The sequence below is a fragment of the Anser cygnoides genome, chromosome Z, assembly GCF_040182565.1.
Source record: "Anser cygnoides isolate HZ-2024a breed goose chromosome Z, Taihu_goose_T2T_genome, whole genome shotgun sequence".
Taxonomy (NCBI): Eukaryota; Metazoa; Chordata; class Aves; order Anseriformes; family Anatidae; genus Anser; species Anser cygnoides.
The window spans coordinates 62,031,967-62,056,058 of record NC_089912.1 but is presented as its reverse complement, the minus strand read 5'-3'; the positions used below and the strand labels follow the sequence as shown (position 1 = coordinate 62,056,058).

The window sequence follows — 24,092 nt, the reverse complement described above, 5'->3', positions numbered from 1 at the left end:
GCTTTGATCATACAAAGTACCTAATTTTTTTGAGCTGACGATTGCTGGTATGTCTGTAGTTCATTCTCAGAGTTCCCCAAACTGCCCTCATCTGGGTGCTCTGCCCTGGTTTATTAAAAAACAACATGTCTACCAAAACAAGATAGTCTCAATGGGTTTTGTGTGCATTTTTTTTTTAATTTATACTGTTCTGTCCAGTAAACTGAGTCGTCTGTGGTAATCTCTCACAGGAAGATTAAGCATCCCTTCATTGACTATGATTTTTCCCCAACCAGGAACAAATTGCCTGATAGGTGGGTGGGTCTTGACTTGAACCTATTCAAGCTGAGAAAGACCTAAAATACCTATTTCTGTCTTTCTCTACAAATGGTCTAAAGTTCAGACTTACATAAAAGCATCATCCTGTTCTAGAGGGATGAAGAGGTGGAGAGTCTGGGCCCTTTCAAAGAATGCTTAGCTACTTCTGAATTACGTGGTTGGTGTTGTCTGCTGTGACCCTGTTCTGGGAACACGTTCTCAGGTCTGGATGCTTGCCTGTCAATAGCATTTTTGTGCTGTCTTCTTCTTTTGGACTTTGCCCTTTGTGTATTGCCTGTTTCAGGACTCCAAATTCTATTCTGAGGTTGCAGATGCCTCTGTTCTTTAGATACTGAACTCGGGCTTTTTTTCTTTTCATGTTGTCCTGTTCAGATAACACAGGAAATGAGCCTTTAATTATGTTTTCATTTAAGTTATAGGGAAATGTTATTGATTTAAAGCCGAGGAAGTAGCAACACCAGCACTTAATAAGCAGCCGACTGTATGTTTTCATTAAGCCTGTGATTCCTGTAATCAACAAAAAGCAGTAAGTGGTTTGTAACCAGTATAGGCAGTGGTTACAGTACCTCTCAAGAGCAGGAATTACCCTGGAGATGCCAGTCCTTGACACCCAGGGTAGGTAACTAGGTAGCACTGTGAGCAGTTTGTTCCTTATCGGACTGAGTGTTTATTATTTGCTGAATCCATTATGAAGTCAGCAGTTCACTAGCTAGTTTTATTTAGTCTTACAAAGTTTCACAGCTAGTCTGTGTTTCTTAGTGTTTTCCAGTGCTGGTAGTGTCAATAACTTTTAAAGCACTTTCTGTTGTCTTCCATTTCAAATCAGACATGAGAAACCCTTTTGCTCTTAGGTTCATGAGACCTATCTCAAGACCTGGAGGGCAAGATCTCAGGTTCACAGCAACCACTTCCCAAGACAGTTTTCAGCTTTCTTGCCTTCTCAGTTTCTCATTGTGCGAATGCATCTTATGCAGCCTTCCTCTCCTTTCTCTTTTAGGCAGAAAGGGGTGCCAGCAATATTTCTGTAGTGATCGAAGTCAGGGAAAGTTCTCATCAGTAAAGACCAGTAGCTCAAAGAATAACAGACACACCTATAGAAGTCTTTGAAGCCTTAGTAATTGAAATCAGTGCTGCATGTCATATTTGTGAGCGCACTGCGCAAATGCACTGCTCCTGTTGGAGTTTTTGATAAAGATGAGCCAAACACTGCAAGAGGACTTGAGAAGCAGTTGGCAGTAAGGGGTGATGTGGGCCAGCATTCTAACACTTAATCAAATGGCTGTCAAAGCTCAGAGAACATGCTAACAATCAAAAGGTACTTTTATCTGATCTTAAATTTCCCTTGTAGCATGATTGTCTGTGATGCCTACCATACTGTTACTGCTTACGTGCATTTTAGGATCTGTGCATAAACACTGCCTGCGTATGACTTTAGGCTGCCCATTCAAACGCTTCTGTAAGCCACTAAAAGCCTCTTTGTGATATGTACATGGTTTGTATGGTACCCTTTTGTCCTGTGAACTTGGGTGAGATATAGCTTGGAGATGAAGCAGATCAAGAAGACGATCCTCCAGCTTCTGATGTTCACATTTCTGTTAGCCTTGCTCAAGCAGTGTGTGTGAAGGTCAGCCTGACAAAAACTTTTATCCAGAGTTGTGATGTCCTCTTTCTCTAGCCACCTCTATTGCTAGAGATACCTGAATTGATGAAGCACCTTCTGCTCTCTCTGTGTTCTGAGGAACATGGGGCAAGACACCTTTGTGAATCAGGTATCACTTCAGGAAAAAATTATAAATATTTTTTCTTTTCAGAGGCTTCCTCTTAGACTTGTCAACTTCAAGTCAAATGATCTATAAATAGCCCTTTCTTGTTGCTTCTTCACCTCAAAGCTGTCTGCATAAGGGAAGGGGGATCCTGTGGTCTTGTTCTCCGTATTGGGTTGCTGTACTGCTCACAGTCAGAGTGGTCACCCAAAGGCTGGCTTCTTCCTGGCAGACTCTAGATTAGGCCAGTTTGCTGGGCTTTCCAAGTACCGCCAAAATGAGTGAGGTCTTGGCTTTAGCAGAAGGCAGAAGAGTTGCAGGTTAGAGCCATCCCTGCTTGTATGTATCACGTCAAGTCCAGTAAGTGGAGAAAAAAAGTAGAAAAGCACCACTTAAAGCACACGTACAGAATGATGAGGCAATAACATGTCATGTTCCGGTGGAACTAGCATGCCTGCACAGCTACAGGGAACCTGCAGTAGGCCCACAGTGCTGGCTAGTTGTCAGCTCACTTGAACAGAGGCTTCTCTAAAATGCAGAAGGATGGGAAATGCAGGATACCATCAGCCACTCTGCCCTTGGATGCCTCAGAGGGGCAGCAAGCTGAAACAGGGAAGTCTTTGGGTGCAAAAGAAAATCAGACTAACTATTGCCAGGTCCATTTTGAAGTAACTCTCTGTGAAGTAGAAGCAATGACATCTTATGTATAAACTAAATGCTGGATTTTTAGTTTTCAAATTTTGCCGGGTCATAAATTTTATTTAGTTTTACACATTCAACTTCAGAGTAAGGTATACTCAGGTTTAGCATTCTCTACTTAAACTGGGATGAGCTATCTGACTTGCATGATCTCAGTTCTGTTAAGCATTTGGACAAGTACAATAAGGTTTGGAAATCAAGGTCAAAGTTGATCAGATGCAAAAAGGTGATTCTTCCCACAAATTCTTGCAACATATGCATAGCTCTGAAAGTGCACAGTGATTATCAAAATCAATTTTTATTTAGAAAAAACACAACTGTTTCCTAGGTATAGTTAATCTATCAAAGAAATTTTGTTGTGATTTGGAGTTCTTGCTGCTGAGTGATACTCTGTTTCAAAAATAAATTCAAAGGTTCTTGTTTAATCACTAATAATCCAGGATTACAGAAAGTCCTGGTATTTTTTTTTGTTTGCTTTTTTTTGTGTGTGTGTGTGGTGTTTTTTTTGTTTGTTTGTTTGTTTTTCCATTTTAAAATAGTAACAGGTCTGCTTTAATTAGAAAAGCTCTAATACAGATTAAGGCATTAGCCAAACTAGAAATCCTCCCATCTCTCAGTGAAATTATGAGAGTGCTAGGAGAACCATTTAGATAATCAAGACTACAGGATACTTCATTATGCCATGTGCAGCTAGTCGTAGTACAATAAATATTCAAAACTCCAAATCATGAACTTTTCAGACTTAGTAGGTAGTCAAATAGCCTATGATCTAGGTAGTAGATCCTGCAAATCTTCACCCAAATAAACCTGATAAGGCTAATGATGTGAACAAAAGTTTGAAAGATTAGAAACCTAGCACCAGCAGTCCACATCGAGGCTATATAATAGCTCAGTAAGATTTATTTCTCCTTTATTCTATGCAGCACCAGTCAAGGTGGTGATCTAATTGGATAGAGCCTAGGGAAGAGTGAAATAAGCCACAAGGAATGAAGACTAAGAAAACACAATGTGATTTCCTTCAAAAGAAAAAAGTAATGATGACAGTAATGCCCCATTCATCTGTGAGACAAACAAACCGTATGAAAAGGGAATTAAAATTCCATGTACTTTCTGTCCAATGTGATAACATACTAATGGATAAAAATGATTAGTTTTGTTTGGTTTTTTTTTTGCTTAATGAAGAATTCCAGTTTTCAAATCTCATTGGACTGTGTAAACCTCAAAGGATTTTCTGCTCAGCAGCCCAAAATTTGCAGTTTTATTATGGCCATTTAGTCAACCAGGCTTTTATTTCACTTTGATTGTTTCCTTGGAAATTTTTTGGTCTTTCTCTTTGTGAAAGTGAGACTTTTGAGATGGAAGATGTCAAAGGGATGTTGCACACAGTAATTTTTATATATATACACATATATATAATTAGCTTACAGTATTAATATATAAAGTAGGTAGCTGCATCAAATGATTTTTTTTTTTGAGTAATCTGAACCATCTGCCTCTAGATATTAAGGAGTTCACTCTTTAATCCAGATTATGGCTGACAAACTGGTTTTGGCATTCACGTTTCACTAGCGCTGTGCCCTTGAAGAGCTGCTGTGGCTGTAGAAACTCTCTTATGACTGTCAGTTTTGAAAACATTTTTTTTGTTTGGCTTGGCTTTCTTGTAGTTGTTTTCTTGTAGCTTTTTTTTTTTTTTTCTTGAGAAGAGGATGGCCTTCCTAATGAAAAGTATGTTGAGCAACCAGGTAAAGAATTTGGGACTTGGAGGTGGAGGGGAAGAAAACAAAGAAGAAAGCACTCCTTCCGACCCAGCAGCCGCTGCAGGAATGACCAGAGAGGAGTATGAGGAATATCAAAAGCAAGTGGTTGAGGAGAAGTGAGTACCTGATCCTTATTACCAGTATGGGGCTGATTCTTTGTAACTTTGTGCAGGTAAAAATAACCCAAGGAAAAGACAGACATTCCTAGGGTTAGGGTTAGCACTCCAAGCATTTATTTATTTATTTACGTTTAAGCAGAAAAGTCTTTTTTGAAGCAGATTTCCAAAATAAAACTTCACCAACTGTAAATGATAAACTATTGTGTTCCCCCTTCTCCACCTCATCCTACAACTCTTTCCTACACGGTCCTGCTCTCACCACAGCTTGATGTGTTGGATTAATTCTTAATTGGAGTTGCCTTATATATAACATTTTTTTCACATGTACAAAGGTGGTTATATTGTAGCAGTTGATTTTAAAATGCATATGATTTGCTCTCCTAGAACTCCATGTGTAGTACACTTTACATATATAATTCTTTCTTGGTCCATGTTTATCATGGCAGACACAGAAAAAGTAATGAGTGCTATGTAAAACAGCTAATATCTATCTAGAGAAAAGTTTTAAGATGGTTATTTCTTATAGTTGCATTTTCGGTTACTTTTCCTAAAATCTACTTGAATAAAGCAGAACTTTTCAGATGATTAAATGTCATGAATGTAATTTTTTTTTCTGTAATTATAATCTTTACCACTTGTTATGTTCCAATATCAAAACAGAAGTAAAATAAAGGACTTTTAGTGTAAGTCAAATCATGCATAATTACAAAGAAAACAATTGACTTTTAAATCTCAGGTGCATCTGTTCTTCTAATGATCAATTACATAATGGTTGTGTAAATCCTTCACATAAGATGATTATAGGTGAAAGGTTAATGACTGATGGAATTTGAGGTATCCAGGTCTGTATTTAGCAGCAGCCGTTTCTATCATAAAACCTTAGGTGGGTAACATTCACTTTTGAATAAAATGCAGAATGTTTTGCTATGTCTTTTTGTCACAGGATATTTGAAAGAGAGAGAATCAAGCCAGGATTCCTGGAATGGGAAAAATGCAGGAAAAACTATTATTTGTATGAAGTTTTCAAGTGTGGCACGTCTGTTACATACAGAAGTGTATTGAGGAGTCACTGCAGGAGCACTTCTGAAAGTACAATTTGGAACTACAGTAGGAACATCTGCAGTACTTTCAGAGAGAAGATGTGGCCGAGGACAGCACATGCTGTGTGGTTATGTAAATGTGTGTCAGAAATCTTTGGCACAGGCAGAACATCTGCTTTAGGGCTGTCTGGATTTTAACCCGCTTTCAGCTGTACAGAGTGGAGGTCAGGGAGGTGAAGTGCCTTGCTGGAGTCATATTCAGGCAGCGTTTGGCCCTTGATACATGACTGTCCTGTCTTTTTGTTTGTTTGTTTTGTTGTTTTTCTTTAGTTATTTTTTGTTTTGTTTTGTGACTAACCCGCAAAAATGCAAGGACGGCTGTTTCTCAGCAAAATGCGTGATATGCAGAGACAAACAGCTGGCTTGTGCCAGCAGTCTCCAGCATGGTTCTAGAGTTTGTCTCCAGCATCACAGGAGTGTAAAAGCAAGAGGGGGGCACCAGTTTATGCTGTACACCAGCTCCTGGCTGTCATGCAACGACCCCTATATCCGTTTCCTGTAGCCACAAATCTTCACGTTTCTGGGAATAGCTAAATCCTCCAGAACAACAGGGTGTAAGATCAGGGCCCAGGCAATGGTGGAAGATTGCCAAGTCTTCCTGTGATGCCAGGACAAGTGAAAAGCTCAAATCTACCTGAATAGAAAATCTCCTCCTGCCCCCAAGCCTCACAGAGCACCCAAAGGGATCTGTAACATCGTGGGGAGCACTACCCTGTGGGAACATATCCCGACACCAGCCTGGGCCAGTAAGGGCTCCTGTGGAGAAGGAGTGGGCAGGAGAAGAGGAAGGTTGAGAAAGAAGGCAAAAATGTGCTGGAAGTGCAAAAAAATCCCTTTTCCCAATCATCCCATCTATTACTGGCTGAAAGAAGTTTAAGATGGCTTCCAGCTGATGTGAACTAGTTCTTTTAAAAAATGAGAGAGAGAGAGAGAGAGAGAGAGTGATGCAAAAACTCTTATGTGGAAGCAGAGGAAAGGTAATATTTCATTTCAACACGACAAATTTTCAACATGACAAAATATTTATACTGGAACAAAAACAATTTTGCCTGAGAATTTCTATGAGGCTTCTTCTGGGAAAAAAAAAAAAAAAGTGGGAAGGTGAATGATATCAAATGTTACCAGAAATCTTTGACAACGCACAGTTTGAAATAAATATCTAAGTAATCTAACAAAGAATTTTTAAATCGAATTTTTAAATCGAATTAAAGCATTTTATAAAATCACAGGCAGAAGAAGCACTTTTCCACAGAGAGAAGCTGTGGAATTAGTTGTGATAGGATGTTTTGGAGCAATAAATGATTCAGAAAAGACTGGGAAAATTTACAGATGACAAAAGCCATCTAAGGCTATTGAAGATGATGTAGGGCCAATTTCCAGCTCCAGCAGTCCCTAAACTACTGGATTTTGGAAGCTGGACAGTTATGATACAGGATGCCTATCCTGCTCTTAAATTCTTTCTTTGTCTGCTACTGTCCACTGTTGTAGACAGGACTCTAGGATAGGTGAACTTTTTGGTCTGACCTAGAAAAAATGTTCCATCACCATGGGTTTCCAAGCTAGAAGAATGTCCTGTTAGCAGAAGAGGAATATTGCCATCACTGTAAGTGCACCTGGTGGGATAAGCAAGGAACAAGCATAAATTTTCTGCTCTGTGTATTGGAATTGCTACAGTGAGCAATAACAGCCTGCCTGTACTGACACAAACTCCAGACAAGCAGTATTTCATTCTCCATAGTACTTAAGGGAGGTGCACCGAGAGCAAGCTCAGGATTCAGGAATTTGAGCCCCTGAGCATCACTTTGTTGTTATCGCTCCTTTTGTGCCTCTGAGCAAGTTACATGACTTCAGGAATATCTTCGGCCATTGTAAAAGACAGTATTTTATCAGTATCTTGAAGAAACTTTTTTTTTTTTTTCTTTTCCTTTCTGATATCCAGGATGGAAAGAGATGCAGCCTTTGCACAGAAAAAGGCAGAGAGAGCCTGTCTGAGGGTTCATCTGAGAGAAAAGTACAGACTCCCTAAGGTAAGCCTGTAGTTTGTGACTTCACCTACCTCAGTGGCTGTTTTTAGAGCAGACAGCGCCCGTGCAGAACTCTGAAAGCAGCCAACTGCCTTCGTTAGCAAGATCCCTGCTGCAGCTCAGTACAGAACCCAAGGATGCCACAGCTATGGATTTTCCTAGTGACTGCTGGTTTTAGACCCCTTTTTTCCTGCTCAGCAGATGAATTAAATGGAAAGATTCTTGTAGTAATCTCTGTAATGTCAGGTCTGAAATAAGAGACCGGGCAAGCTGGACATTTGGTCTGTCTGAGCCTTACAGCTAGTACATATGTTCTTAAATCAGCAACATACACCAGTTAAATAAAATATATATATATAATAATAATAATAAACCAGAAAGTTAATAAGCAAAACTACTGAAAACTCTTCTACAAGCTGGACACTTGAACTCTCCAAACTTCTGAATGCTCATTTGTACTATCGTCTTTCAAGTAGGGCAAACAAACTGTCCATTCTTTTTTTCTTTAGTGCTGCTTTTCCTTGTTGCTGCCTTACTTTGTAAAGTATTCCCAGAAAAAAAACAAAATACAGATATCAGAAGCTGCAAACAACAGAAATCTGGAGGTTTGTTAAAAGCACGAAGCAGCCGTGATAGCTTCTGGATCGTGGCAGAAAGCCTAGGTGGCACTTATTTTGCGAACAGTCAGTCAGTCTCTTCTGTGGGAGTGAATCAGAGGAATTTTCTCCACTCAAGGTTGACAGAGGAGGTTGTTACACCATGCACAGTACTCCAGGGCCAAGGGGTATTTACCCAAGAGTTGTAAAGGACTTTCAGATTATGAATGGCCATGCTTACTGAGGTACGCTGTCTGCCATTGAACCTCAGAAGGTGGCAAATGTGAACATGTTTTCAAAAAAAAAGCTCCACAAAATATAGAGGGGAAAATAAATCAGTAACTGACTTATTTAAAGGAAATGTGGGGAAAACTACCAAAGATAGCTAGCAGATATATGGGCAAAAAGCACGTGATGGGAAGAAGAGAAAAAAGACCTTTGTGTCAGACAGCCCAACCTTTCAAATCGATCAGCATGCTCTGATGAGATGACTAATTATACGGGTGAAAATGATTAGTTTTAGTTAAAAAAAAAAAAAGGGAAGGAAGGTCCATGAAGTACTAAATATTTAAAAGCTAGGAGAAAAAGGACAGTAATGATCAGTCCTCACAATGGAGAGGGTAAGCAACAAGATTTTGAGAAAAATATGAGCTGTTTAACATATTTAGTAATTCGCTGGGGGAGTTCAATGTACAGAAGTGTTAAGGGTGTTGAAATGAAATCTTGCTTAAGCAGTTACAGGAAACGATAATGACAGTGAGTGAATGAGCAGTGAAACGCTGAATGAGGTGCACTGCAAGAGTAGTGAAAGGGGAAGAAAACCCTCCCTGTCTCTGCGTGTTATGGATGGGTGGTTTCAAATGAACTGCTACCAGTCAAGAAAGAGATCTCAAAGTCATTGCAAATGAGTCACAGAAAACATCAGAGGAGTCCTCACTGGTGTCTAAGGGGAAATAGAAAGTTCAAGAATCATTAGGAAAGGGATAGACACCAAAATCAGAAAACATTATTAGGTTACATTAGCAGTCTTTAACAACTTGAAACTGGAATGCAGTTTTAATCACTCTGTCTCAAGATGACAGGAGAACAACAAAAGCAATCTGAAGTATCGAATGGCCTTGGCACACGCATTGGTTAAACATGCCTGTGAGGGGATGCAATGGAGATGTGTCAATTCATGACCATTGTAAAGGAAGTAAATAGAGAACAATAATACACTATTTCTAAACATCAGATGAAATCACAAGTATTCCACAGAAAGTTTCAATCACTAGCGGAAGCCTGAGTGCTGATGTTACGTTAGATACCTGTTTTCTTATAGTTGTTAGATTAGATGAATCCCATCCCTGTGCCCTACGCTCTGACTTTTGTTATCTAAATTCCTCTGAATATACAGTGAAAATATGAAATAACCCCCCCCCCCTTTTTTTCCCCCAAAGGACAAGGAATATTGTTTTCCACTTCATGCAATATCTCCCTGTCATCCGGAAGCATTTAGTGGTGCTCTACTCAAACATCTGTAAAGTTGAAGTTATATTTGGTTCCCATTCATTTTGAAGAAGTAACTGAAGACTCATCTGTGCAAATTACTACTGTGCACTTATGGACTCCCTAAAATTTGAGAGTGTTCTCTGGGCCACAGAATTGAAAGCCTATGAGTTAGTTCAACCAAGTGTTTTTTGGCATGCGGGTGTTGTCCATTTGTTATGCTTTTCCATTTTATCCAGAGTACGCTGCACTGTTTGCTCCAACACAGAGAAAATAACTCGGGATTCTGTGCTTGGAAAAATTGTTTTTATGTTATTTTGTAAGCTTCTTCAACAGGCAGGAAAGCAGTAGTATGGAACAGTGTTTGCTCAGAACTGCTACTGCCAGGAAATGTTAGAGTTTTTGAAAATTTAATTTATATCCCTCAAGGAAGCATTTTCTTCTTAGCAGTTTTGGAGTTTGCTTATATTACTGCTACTTGCCTGCCAGCTCTGAGTCATTACCATTTATTTTCTGATCAGTATTTCTCATTGTTTTGCTGGTTAATTAAAATGGAGGAAGGTGAAGAATCCATCATATCTACACTTAGCTGCCAAAAAAAAATAGTACGTAATGCAATACAGCCACTTAGGGACTCTGTCATCAATGGAAAGAAATGAGCACTTCTGGCCTCATCTAGCCAAACCTCCAGATAGATGTTTAAGGTGGAGTTGGCTCACCTCCCAGTGATGCACGCCTCCCACAGAAGGGGTCACATCGCTACGTTAGACTAGCTGAAGTTAGGCGAGAAGCATTCCACCCCTAATCCATAAGACACTGGTTCTTATACTCTGCTTTAGCTGGAATTAGCAAAACAATCCCATCTTTCACTCTATGCTCACAAACTTGAGCTTGAATCTGAACTTAGTGAGATGCTGGGGTGTCCTGAATTTCTGGGTTGGGTCCCTAAGCATTGCCAGCTTGGTTTTAAGAGGAGAGATCAGGCTGTGATCTCAAGTCTTACTGACAGGACAGTGAATAGCAGAAGATTTGGATGGCCTTGCAACTTTTGGCCTTGTTTGTCAGGCACTGTAGAGCACTACAGTGAGGAAATCAATGCACCAAAAGGCTTCGACATCTCCTGGAGAACAAGGAAGTTTATCTTTGCTTGAATCAATGCTGTCTTAAGCAGCGTTATAAATAGTTCCCAGAGACTGTGTAGTTTGGACTCTTACAAGGAGGGAGAAGAATATTTGTGTCTTGAGCTTACTGAATTTCTCTACTATGCACATGCATAACATTTATTCATTCTATGCTCTGGTTTCTCATCTATGGTTCAGCCTAGCAAGCACTGCGGCTCTGCACGAGGTGCCCGTGACACAGCTTCTCCAGCTGCTGTTGTTGGCCCGGCAAATTCACTGGGTAAAGGGGGGAAGCTCAGGAAGCACTCCCTTCCCTGAGCGCGTCCTGATACAGACGGCAGTGACTGCACTCCCGCAGCCTCCTGCCCTGCAGGGAGCCTTCCCTCTGCTGAGCCCAGGCTGCGTCTGTCCCTGGGCTCGGGTCTGTGCACAGGCACTGAGAAAAGGTCACTTCTGGAAAGGCTTTGCGGACTCAAGTTTGTGTAGCCTCCTTATTCCTGTATTGTTAAAAAGTCATGTGAGTTCTCCCAGTAATTACTGAGCCTGAGCACTAGTGGTTTATATGCTGTTAAACTGCTCTTAGCCTGGTTACTCTTTCAATGCTTGCAAAGGATTTCTTAAGAGATTTATTTTTCCAGCTTCCTTAAGATGCACTTCAGGTACGTTATGTGAAATACAACTTCAGTGACTTGCTGAAATTTTGTCATTTGAGCAAATGCCTCCTGAAAATGCCTTCTGGCCATTGCCTGGATTTCCCTGTTTGCTTTTCCCTTCACAAATATTGTTACGACCTTGTGATCTGTGTGGTCTCTGTGTTTTTTTCCCTCTCCTGCAGTCAGCAGATTTTGGGGCTTGCTGGTCCATCAGTCACATGAAGATATGGATTTCTCTGTGTTTTGGTGGCTCTTGTCATGTCACTCAGCTTCCAAATGGGATGAACTGAGTTGTGTTTAAAGTCCTATGTTCTTGCTCTGTGATGCATAACTACAAAGGTATTCAGGTGATAAACTCCAAGGAATTTCAAGAAAATTAAGAAACCATCTTCCTCATTGATTTTGAGCCCAGGTAGATAGATTTTTTCTTATTATATCAGTGTAATTACAATATTCTAGCAGTAAGTAGCCCACATTTTCCAGCCCTTTCTGTTCTGGGATGAGACATTTAATTGGGATGATGGCCCTAGTCAAGGTTGAGAACTATCCATGAAACTTCTCCATTTCTATATTAATTAAGCAGCAGTGATGGAATTAATTATCAACAGGAAGTCCAACATACTCAAAATATTCTCCACTAACAAACTATTAATACTCCACGGTATTTCATTTGTGATTGCTCAGGGTTGCCATCACAGAGGTCACGTAACAGCAGGGAACACTGAGTCACCCCGAGGCTTGTTGTGACCCAACTTAAAGAAAAGCTGAAGGAAAAACCTTCCCAGGAGCTGCCGAGTCCTGCAATTTTAACTTTGTCAAAGCACAAGCATTGCAAAGTGGTTGTGCAAAGCTGAAGCTTCAATAATATCTTCTGATGTCTACCAGAGAAAAGTGTTTTACTGAAGTGAGGAAGAAAAATGCAAGGTTGCACAGCTGCAGACCTAGAGCACTGTGTTCAGCACTGGGGTCCCCAGCACATGGATGTATTAGAGTGAGTGCAGAGGAGGCCACAAAGATGATCAAGGACTGGAGCCCCTCTCCTATGCAGACAGGCCGAGAGAGTTGGGGTTGTTCAGCCTGGAGAAGAGAAGCCTCCGGGGAGACCTTACAGCGGCCTGCCAGTACTTAAAGGGGGCTGCAGGGAAGTCGGGGAGGGACTCCTTGTCAGGGGGTGTAGGGATAGGACAAGGGGGAATGGCTTTAAACTGAAAGAGGGGAGATTTAGATTAGATATAAGCAGCCCTTACTGCAGTTTTGGCCTCCGCTTGCTAGCCCCTCAGACACATTACCTGGCCTGATCCATGTACTGGGATCAAAGTCAAATGTAACTGAGTAATTTTAAAACCTATCCTAGAGCGCGTAGGGAATAAAATTGAATATGTATGCTTTTTCTGTGGAAAGCACAACTAAATACTAAAAAGTTGGCAACCATCTCTGATGCACTGTTTAAAGAATTACCTACTAAAACATCAGAAATGCCAGAAGTAAAGGATTTAGCAGTGAAGCAATTACAAATTAGGAAACAAATCAGGAAACCTAAGCTCAGAAAGTGATTATATAATGTGAACACCAGTTATAAATAATGTATTTCTTCTATGAGGTAGCAGACGCTGTGTCTAACCCTGAGCTGTCAAAGGCCCTCTAGTGCCATTTTCATAAAACTGCACCACTCTTATGTGAAATCACAATTATTTGCTTGAACCTAAAGGCAAACTTTGCAATTTGGTTGAAAAGTGAATGAATCTTGTGACTTAGATAAAATCACACCATTTGTATTTAACCAGTCTGGCAAGCCTCATTCATAATCTGTGGTGAAAAATGTTTTTTTTCTCTAGCTTTTAAAAACTTGTCTTTTTGCAACCAAAAGCAAGCAAGCAAGCAACCAACCAAAAACAAACAAACAAACAAAAAAAAAAGGGAAAATATTCTGTGGAGAAAGCCTCGCCTAAGCTACTTCCACTCACCCTTCCCTCCAAATGTATCAAAGTTGAACAAAACTTTCATAAGCAAATTTGAAGTGAATACAGTTTTATATAAAAACTCATTTCAGATCAACAAACTCTGTAAGGGCATTTGGCTTTTAAAATTATCTGAAGACATACAGTTTGTCATTTTCAAAAATGGAGGACTTCTGCTACGCCTATTGCTTCTCATATAAGTGACTCCTTTAAATCAAAGTATGATTGGCCTTCTGCAGGTTGCTCCCAAGGCCACACACTTACTTGTACTTAGACTCGTACTTACACTTTACTCTTTTTCACTGCCCAGAGGTCTTGGTATTATGGCTGAGTGTCCCTTTAAATAGACACACACGTCTGCACTGTGTAGTCTGATGTTTCCAGCAGGTACTGGACCTGCGTACCGCCTACGGACTGCACAGACCGTCTGCAAGACATTGGACCTGCCTGGGCTGAGCCGAAGCCGCTGAGTGCCTCAGCTCAGCCGTGCAGTCCTGATGAGGCAGTCAGACAGACAGACAGACAGACTGTGCATGCTGCCTGCACACAGCACAGGGCCCGAGGAACGTGCGGGATCCATGCTGTGTGAATAAAGCTGATTTTTTTGTTTCTGCAGGGGATGTGTTAGGGAGCAGTAGGCAGCTGCTCACAGCTATAGCCTGGCGTTGGAAAGTCTAGCCAAACACAACTCATCTTCAGATTCCCTCTGAACAGAATGTCTAACCAGAAGAGAAAGAGATATGCCTGGAGAAATGTGGATATATGTTAGCTCTGTGCATGACCCGTGTCATACATGGGATATAAGGAGCATCCACCATGCTCTTCTGTATTCATCAGCTGCAATATACCATTTGTTCTGGGCTGCAGGTACTCAACAGAATGACAAGAACAGAAAGAGGAAAAAAATATCCTGGGGGCGAGTTTAGTTACAGAAAGATTAATTATGCAAAACAGGGAAGTACAAGATTTTAAGTGGTTGATTGGATTGTTGGCCTAAATCTCTAGACATCAGCATTTTCATTAGTGGACATGTAGTAAAATAACATTAGATTATTTGTTAGGCTTTGTTTTCCTTTTTGGAAGCATGTGCTGAGACAGCTACTGAACAGCTTTTCCCCACATCCTCTTCACACTCCGTAAGGCCCTAAAAAGTGCTACTTCCAAAGGCTTAAGCATACCCACGTACCCAGCTCTCGCATAAAAGCCAGCGGAGCAAGGTGTCTCTGTGGTTTTGGAAGTCTCCCATCTGCAGTGCTCTCTCCAGTTCTGGGAGGGTGTTAAGGCCTCTGCAGCTGCCCCTGGCTGACCTCCTACCGGTGCACTGCTGCCTCATCGTGCCCAGGGCATGCAGCAGTGGCCTGCCCTGTCTCCAGCAGGATTTGGCTGTGGTACACACTAAGCACAGCTTCAGTAACAACTACAGAGGACCTGCCTCTCAGGTAGGACAGGAGCTCTAAGCCAGCAAAGAATTTATTAAGCATATACTTTGCTTCTCTGATTTGCAGTGGTTTCAAGTAATTTGGCAGGACATGCTTTTCTTTTCATTTTTTTCTTCTATTTATAGAAAATACTTCTACATTTATTGCATGAAGGTCTCCTTTCTTCTCACCAACATTTATAAAAACAGGAAAAAAAAAAGATATTATTACATACATAGCATATGTCCCTGAAAAAAAAAACAATTCTATGACACAAAATTATGCCAGCAAAATGCTCTCAGACTTGTGACAATGTAGACCAGCTACATTAGTTATTCTGAAAAATGCAAGTCATAGCAGGTAGCGCATTATGGGATAGAAACTCTGAATATTGCCAGTATCATTCACTAGCACACATTGCAAATGAAAGCATGAAACTCAGGACTAAGCAGGGCCCCCTTTTCAGTTCAAAATCTAAAGCTTCATGCTATCTGGGACAGATTTACAAGAGAAAGCAGTCCCTTAATGAACCTAATCCTATTAACAGAATTGTCAACTTAGGTTTGTCATCAGAAAGATGTTTTTAGTCGTGAGACATTTAGTCTGTGGACAACTTTTGCCTCTGCAGAGTACTCAGTGCATCACCTCCATACAAAACAAAGTGCATTTTTACCACTTGTTTGAACATTCATTTTGAACATTCATGCCAGCTGATTTCATTCCACTTGCTTTCTTGTAAGCTGCTTTCTACACACACAGCAGGGCAGGGCCACCTTAGCATAGATCTGGTATCTAAGATAGGGTGAAAAGAGATGTTCCACCATAAGCTATGTTTTGAAAGCTAGTGATTTGATCTCATCTAGTTTAGTTTTGTTTAAAGAAAGGCTTCATCTAATATACCAGTAGTGTGGGACCAGACTGAGCAACTCCACTAACTATGGAACTACCTTGAGAAACTTCATTTCCAGAATCAGGGAAGAGATATCAGTAATTACTAGTAAATACAATAGAGAAGATCAGGCAGGAAAAGAAGATGGTCCTGGTGAGTTTGTGTTTGTGGGAACACAAATTACTTTCAGCATCCTTTTATTTGAAATTTGGAAATCGCACTGTCCCCTCTGTGGTTTTCCTGAAGAGCTCTGTTTATGGTCAGAGGAGTGTCATCCAAAAATGTGTATGCTAAAACCTTGCTAATGCGTAGTGATGCGAGTAATAACGTGTGCTTAAAAAACAAAAAACAAACAAACAAAAAAAACAATGAAACAACCAACCAAAAAACCCTACCCAACAATAAACCCTTTTATTCACTTCTTGCCTTCTACTTCATCCTGCCCGGTGCCCTACCTGCAGTCCCAGCACAGCCATGGACATGGCGCAGGAGAGGCTCGCGGGGAGAGGCCAGGCCAGCACCGTGATGCTGCATCGCTCGCGGCAGCTCCTGCTCGCAGGTCAAGTCGTCGGTGAGCTCTGGTTCTGTACACAGCTGGTGCGCTGCAGGGGACAAGGGACAGGATCAGGTCTGGGTTCTCCTACCCGGGTCCTCCGGGTCTCTGCATATAGGCACAGGTAAATTTTATGGCAGGAAGCTAACCAAAAGGAAAATTATGTATCACTTAGTGATGCTGGAAAACAGTTTGGCTCCACTGGGGATTAGTCAGTAAGCTTTCATCACTTTTGCTTACAGACTTGATATAAATAGCCTGTTTTCTGCTTACAGCTGCCTGCCACGTTTGTACAGAGAACTTGGTGCTGGATCGTTCCCTTAACAAAATGGATCTGGCCAAGTCTGATCCATTGACCCCCATTACTGCACCAGGTGCGTAATCGGGGTCAAACAACATTCCCAGGCACTTGGACTCCAGCATCTGTGCTGTTGAATCGTCAGAATAGTGTCTGTCCCGGTTTTGGCCTGGGCACTCTCCCAAGCAGTTCCCAGGGCTGGTCTGGGAGCTGGGACAGGCATTCCCAACAGGGAGTTAGATGGGACCACCCTGTTTTGTAGGGCAAGAGAGCTCAATAGCATAGCTGTGGGTTGTTGCAGGCCAGCTGGCCTTGGGGCAAGAGACCAGTGCCAGGCATATGTAATTTGCTAGGAATAGATGTTGTTTCTGTGTTCTCAGAGACCCTAAAAGGGTGGCTGAGCACTTGCAGAGACCTGGAGACTATGGAGATAGGAGAGCTAATTCACGAGGAGACAGGCCATTCAGCCTGCTGTAGGTTTACTACGGGAAGGGGGGCTTTCTTTATGGCTTTGTCAGAGGCCACCCCAACCTGTCCTATCCACCAGCACTGCCTATCTGGGATGCTGTCTCTGGTCCAAGATGGGTGTATTCTGATGCAGGGTAGTGCCTCCATCACTACCGGAGCCGTACCTGGCTTTGAGCGAGTAACGGTCCCCGCCTGTGTGCATGTTGGGACAGCAGGGAGCTGCAGACCCTGCTTGCACTCTGATCCCAGGCTGCTGCCTGCAACTAACAGACATAATTGTGCATTTCCAGCACCGCATTCCTGCTCCGGGCTTCCGAAAGTGTGTGCTTGGAGCTGCATGCTCACTGTGTACACAGATACTTGCAGCAGCATTTACCTGACTTTAAGAACATTCTGTGGGAAAATTGTCCCATCTCTTCTTGTGAGAAAGCAAAGCTTGTTTCCACCAGGCTTAAAAACAAACAACAACAACAACAACACAACAACCTCCCCCCCCCCCCCCCCCCCAACACTGGGTAAAATCAGATGTTTAAGGTAATGTTTCCATTTAAACATCCAAGTAACAGAACCAGATCTGACAACTTTTAGAAGAAAAAAGAAGAGGTAATGTGCATCTTGCTGGCTTCTTTGCTTGCTGTTGAGCAACCCTCCTGTGTTGGAGCTCGTATTAGCTCTACTCAAGGCCAGGCTATATATCAAGAGGATAGAAGCAGGTGGAATTTCAGTGACTTTGGCAGAATTGTGCTGCTTTCCACCACATCTGTATATATTCATCTTTGGTCAGAGATCACTCTGAAACCCCAAACTGTGCCATGCATCATGTCTCAGACTTCAGCAGGACAGGGGACATTGCTGCAAAAACATGCCAAACAGTAATTCAACTTGCCAAAGTTGCCTTCATGTGCATTGTATGGCCATTTCTCCACATAATATACGCTAGCATGCAGTGATGATAAATTATAAGTAGTTCTAAAGGAAAGAAAATGTGTCATTGGCTGCTTAGGAGGACTTCTTCAGTAAGTAGCCCAGTATCTTTTTATCATCCTGTACTGTAATGTGGGACAGTTTCAAAAGGAAAACTCCTCTGATAGCTATTGCTTGTGGATTAAAAGCTTAATCCATTGCTCCTGCTACACAATCAATAAAGAACAATTCTGCTGATTGGGATATTGTTACTAGCTCCCACAGATTTGATGGCAGCAAACCATATTCAACAGGATTAAGAGATCTCCTTACTCATTTTAGCTACATGATTGAGTAGCATCAATCATGATAAACCTCTCTGTATTGTTCAGAAGAAATGGGGGAAATCAGATTGAAGGGAAGTATAATTATTACAAGCATAATACTGTGCAAGTAAATGTAACAATAAATAGTGGCTATGCAGTCAAGCATACCAGTCTGCTTGTTCTTGCAAAAGCCTGAAGCTACACAGCCATTGCTCATATACATCCTTCCATTCACTCTTGCATTCATTCATTCATGCAAACCCAAGACCCCTCTCACTCTCAAAAACACCTCCTGCTGACAGCATTGCTACTTATTCATATCAGGCCTTTGCTGCTGCCATGCTTCATTTTGGAGATGTAATGAAGCATTAATGCTTATCTTTGATGTGTGAACTGCGTCAAAATATCCTGTTCTTCTGAGCTCAGGATCCATCAGAATCCACAATAAAATGTGAACAAAATCGCCATTGTTTGAAAAATTGACATAGCCCCACTGATAGAGTGTTTCAACAGGCGGGCAGGAAGCAAGTGTGCCTAGTGCTTACTGTATCTCAGCCCTTTTAATTGCTTAACCAGTTCCTTCTCTTGTCTCTTTTTGCTTTCTCAGACGTGCACCAAACCTCCATCCTTTCTTTTGTTAAGTCCTCCTATTATCCCACTTACCAGCACTACAGCATTGCTCTGATTATGTGCCAGGCAGCCCCTGCTCTTCATCATAACTTGGAGTGCCAACCAAAGGCCTAGATAAGGTTTAGACATGGTCTGGTGAAGATGGAGACCTTTTCTCCAGTAATTCTAAGTTTTCTTACACTGTGTGACCTTCGTATTGTGAGAAGTTCTAAGTAGAAGATACTTCATATTAAACGCTCAAACTGGGCAGGCTCCTTTTACAGTTCACTGAAAACCTAGAAAGACCTCAGTTGTGTCAGAAATCCTATTTGCATTAATGCAGCTTTCTTGATGCCCCTCTTCCAATGCAAAGGGACTTAAAAGGGGAAGGTCATTTACTGTCCCTTCCCATTGCTAGAACAGCGAGCTGCTACAGGGGCTTGGCATTGGCATGGCCGAGACAGAAACTGCAGGGCCTGTGTCAAACCTTGCTGAAACCAGTTTTCGATAATTACCAAATCTCATCTCTCCCTTACTCTCTCTTGATTGCAACTGCTGCAGGCCATTTTCCAGTCTATTCTCCTGTGCATGTCTACCTATTAAAATGGCAGGTATCCAGATGAAATGCTCTCTGGTTTAATATAAAATCTTGTACAGTATGAGCATTATCTTTTTTTTTTTTTAACTATTATTATTTAATTGCTTCCTAACAGAAAGCATATGAAACACAAAAGTAGTAGCAACCTTCCAGGTTGAAACTCCAAAACAGGAGTAGAAAAGAAGTTTCACAACTAGTGTGACTTGAATGAAACTGAAGTATTGAACAAAGTGCTGCTGATATACTTGTGGGTACTTGTAGACCTTAGCATAGTGAGCTTTTTGCAGACCTCATTGCATACATGTGTGTACAGCACCTGATTTGGGAGGGGGGCTGCTATTCATTATGTAACTGTAGGCGATAGTTACGCATTGCATGATAGTGGTAGATAATTCAGTTCTGGGGCAGAAGATTCTATTCATGATTACAGCCCTGTTGCTACAATATATTTCAATGCAAATATCTATATGGTGAATTTACTTGCTGATCCATTCCCTAATACAAAAGGTGGAAAGCAGTAAAGCTGATCAAATAAAGCCCTGTGGCTATTAGGCTTGCATTATAAATAGGACCTATTTTTACTTTAAGCAAAATATACGTCATTTAGCAGCTCAGATTCACACTGTTTTTAACTGTCATTTATTTTACCTTCCCAACTGTAATGAAAACAAAAAAGTAGTCTATCAGGCAAATGCCATACTTATTTTCATATAATGAAATGAATGGAGGATTAACAGCAATCTGTCAATAACCTGAAAAGAAACGGCAGAAAAAGTGAGTTTACTTTCTATGTTAGGTAAGAAGAGCTAACGCCTACCATGATATTCCAGTGGCCAGTTTCTAGGAAGTTGACCTCCGTCACTCAGTACCTGCATCTGTCTGACTCCGGGGCAGCTTCCAGCAGGCCACTGGAATACCAGTGGTTTTCTTCCTGATCTTGGCTTGGGTTCTACAAACTGACACACCGCCTACTTTTACCTGAAAGCATTACAGATTCACAGCTACAGCCATCCTGGCATGCATGTGGAGCACAAAGTAGCCTTTTATTTAAAAGTGTAGTATCTTAATTTGCCTATATACATACATACATACATATATATATATGTATATAAGAAAAATTGCAAAACCCAAAGCGTCCAGTGCTGAAGGGAAGGGTAACCAAGATGCAGCCCAAAGCTTGTGCAAGACAGCAGCACAGCCTGGGCTGTTCACCTTCTCAAGGAGGTAACTACAGTGGGACAGCCGCAAGCCTCATGGAAAGACTAGCCTAGTGGTGAGCGCCCTAATGAGGTGTGCCAGGTACTGCTGCCCTGCGGGCAGGACCCACACCAACCAAACCAAACAACCAAACAAACGAACAAAAAAGAGGCTCATTAGGTCCTGGGGAAGCAGAAATACTCTCATGTACTGCTTTTATTTTCTGTTTTGTATCAGAGTGAATTGGATGAGAATCAAATACAGATGGCTGGAGATGATGTGGGTTTGCCAGAAGACCTTCAGAAGATGGTGGCAGAAGATCAGGTAGAAGAAGAGGACAAGGACTCTATCCTGGGACAGTTGCAGAATATTCAGAATATGGACATGGATGCGATCAAAGAAAAGGCACAAGCCACCTTCACTGAAATGAAACAGGCTGCTGAGCAGAAGTGTTCTCTGATGTAGAAGAGGCACCGCTATCCCAGGGCTGTGAATTCAACCTTGTCTCATGGGAGTGGGGGGTGAGGGCAGGCAGAGGAATGCACTTAGCTCTATAGAAGTAAATGTAAATATAAAAGAGAGAGAGAGAGACTTTAAAACCTCCAGGGGGTCAAAAATTAAGTGCTGTGACTTGCTTACTGCAAAGTTAGAAATGATCCTAATTTTTTAACATGACATTTTTCCCTGGGAAAAAGATGGCTTAAAAAAAAAAAGCAAATATTGGGGAAAAGATGTGCCTTTTTCCATTTTTTCAAACTGATCAAAATGCTACTAAATGTATATTTTTTATTAAAATTGTGCTTCTGTTGCATAACATATAGGTAATCACTCATTTAATACTGCTTTCAGAAGGAAATATATATATCTGTAATAAAATGTCTGTTCCAAACATTTTGAAAGAAAATCAATATTCAAATGTTGACATTTTTTGCAAGACCTTTTTTTTAAAAAAAATGTTTTTGGACACCTCTGTACTACATATAGCAAAAGGCAAAAAGCATAAAATGCTACAGCTTGGGACAATAATGTCATTGTACATAGGAACGAGTGGCCTTGTAGGAAACCAAGGCTTGGTAGCTATCAGTGAACCACAAACAACGAGCAATGCAGATTCTTCCAGGCTGCTCCAGTGTCGCATCCTGCCGGTCTTCAAATGCAGCTCAAATCTAAGCTGTTAGAACTGCCCCTCTTCTTGGCTTCTGTGTGAGCCACATTCTGGGGCTTGGAATACCAGCATGTAACTTGTATAGGCTGAAATGAGCTCACTGCATTTATTCTAGGAGGTAGCTCCGCACAGAGCTAAACATAAACCTGGCCTCCCTGGAAGACTATGCCCAGGCAGCGCACCCAAACCCTGAGAAAAAGTGTGTCTTTCGCTGGTGTTGAATGACTGAGTCCGCAGCACAAGCCAGACCCATTTCAACAGCCTTAGGTTCAGGACCAAGCAAAATTCTTTTTTTTTTTTTTCTTTTTTTTCTTTTTTCTTTTTTCTGTGGAGAAGCTAAGCGGGTGCTGGCCTGACAGCTCCCACTCCTCACCAAGGGGGGCTGATGCTGGGTAACAGCTAGAGCAGCCCAGCCCCATATGAGCACCCAGCTGGCTGCGTGTGCCACTGGCCCAGAGCCCCGAGCAACCTGGGCCAGCACAGGGCACCTCTCTGGCCCTGCGGGGCAGAGCCCTGGGCTTAAGGCAGATGTGAACATCGGTCTGTCTCTGCACTTGCACGGCAATGATAGCTATCACGCATGATAACCCATACAGGGGCCATACTGCTCTCACACATGGCTGATGCATACAATGCTGCTCATGAGGAGCCCAAATATTCTGTGAAATGAAGTACTTTGTAAGTTCTGCAAGAGCTAGTCCTTGAATGAAATATGCAGGTGATTGTGTGTAGCACCTTCCTACAGGTTTATAAGTCTCTCTCTTTCTCTGTCTCCACCCAAACAAGTAAAAATATTCATTCAATATGAATAAATCCACTAAATATGATTTGTCTCCTTTCTTTCTCTTTCCTTCCCTCCTAGCTTCCCTTCCTCCCTCTCTCCCTTCCTCCCTCCCTTTCTCCCTCCCTCTGCTCTGCTCTGCTCTGCTCTCCTCTCCTCTCCTTTCTCTTCTCCAAAGCACAAAAGATTGGTCTACAAAGCACAGAGTGCACTCCAGATGTGCAATTCACCCCGTTCTGAGTTCCCTTTGCCAGTGCTGGGTCATGTCCTTCACCACCTGTGGAATGGTGGTGGCTCTGCCAAGCCCTGGTGAGTTAGAGTTTTGTGGAGAAAAATGGGGTGGTCCTATGGATTGGCTTTGTGGAAGGCCCCACCACCAGCAGGGAGGATCTTCTGGGGGCTGCAGAAGACAGCTGGGTCTCCTCAGACTTAAGCACAGGAAGAACACCTGCCTCTGTACCTGGCAACTTAAGTCCCCTCACTGGGGCAGCACAGAGCAGCTTGCCACATGCACTGGGACGGCACCTCTCCCTGCAGAGCGGGACAACAGCCACCCACATGCACAGCGGCAGTGCCAAGGGGCAGACAGACACAGAATCTGCCACGTGCCTTGCGTGCAGTGCTTTACTGGTCACTTGGGAAGGAGGACAAATTCTCCTTTTCGGCAAAGCCAGCTCTGCAGGGGGGGGGGGGGGTGCGGTAAGGAGGGAGGTTTACCTCTCTCCTGCTCCAGCACTGTGCTTGGTGCCACGACTGCCACGGAGCACCGCCCTACCACCTTCTGCTGCAGCACTGGCATGGCACATACAGCCTGGCCACAGACCCTGTCAATCCTGACCCTGGCTTGCAAGCAGATGTACCAGTTTGACCTCAGACCTGCACAATGATCACTGGGCTGTGTGTGATGCTGGTTACACTCACCAGGCCTAGACCCTGACTTGTGGACAAACTTCCCAGTTTGGCCTTGGACCCACCTCCCCATCGCCATCCTGCTTGGCCATCTGGATTCTCTGGTGAATCCAGGGAGCACCTGCAGGCTGCCCTTGTGCCTCCACGAGCCAGAGCAGGGCTCAGCCCTGGCTGGAGAGTCCCTGTCCTGCCAGCTGTGCACGCTGCTTGGTCCGATCCCGCTGGGAGCTGCTGGTACTGGGAGCTGGCCATGATGCCAGAGCTGCCAGTGGAGAGGCAGACAGAGGTGGCAGATGCTGGCCCTGTCGTCCATGGGACACCTCTGTGCAGGAGGGTTCTTGGCTGCATGCGATCATCTTGGGAAAGCTTGGCAATGACTACT

General features: G+C 42.4%; 1 protein-coding gene and 1 long non-coding RNA gene across 5 annotated transcripts in view; one reads left to right on the top strand and one right to left on the bottom strand.

Annotated features, from left to right (window-relative positions):
- LOC106044922 (uncharacterized) overlaps nt 1-24,092 on the bottom strand; it is a 42,411-nt gene that overhangs the window by 11,748 nt on the left and 6,571 nt on the right. For 2 of the 4 annotated variants that reach the window (XR_010827539.1, XR_010827540.1), the window contains 2 exons: nt 16,359-16,505; nt 14,460-16,236 (listed from right to left, as the gene is read on the bottom strand). This is a non-coding gene — a long non-coding RNA (uncharacterized lncRNA). Of the gene's footprint in view, nt 1-14,459; nt 16,237-16,358; nt 16,506-24,092 lie in introns of those variants that run through there. The other 2 variants (XR_010827537.1, XR_010827538.1) reach the window with 2 other exon arrangements.
- Nucleotides 11-21,907, top strand: CPLX4 (complexin 4). Its single transcript, XM_013195165.3, has 3 exons — nt 11-4,653; nt 7,696-7,783; nt 21,093-21,907. Exons 1-3 carry the CDS (start codon nt 4,487-4,489, stop codon nt 21,318-21,320), a joined length of 483 nt encoding a protein of 160 aa, XP_013050619.1. The 5' UTR covers nt 11-4,486; the 3' UTR covers nt 21,321-21,907.

Bases quoted from the DNA above. Each gene is read 5' to 3' on its own strand.
- CPLX4 (XM_013195165.3), top strand. From the start codon at position 4,487: ATGGCCTTCCTAATGAAAAGTATGTTGAGCAACCAGGTAAAGAATTTG. The intron at 4,654-7,695 runs GTGAGTACCTGA...TCTGATATCCAG, and splicing joins AAGCAAGTGGTTGAGGAGAA to GATGGAAAGAGATGCAGCCT. The intron at 7,784-21,092 runs GTAAGCCTGTAG...GTTTTGTATCAG, and splicing joins AAAAGTACAGACTCCCTAAG to AGTGAATTGGATGAGAATCA.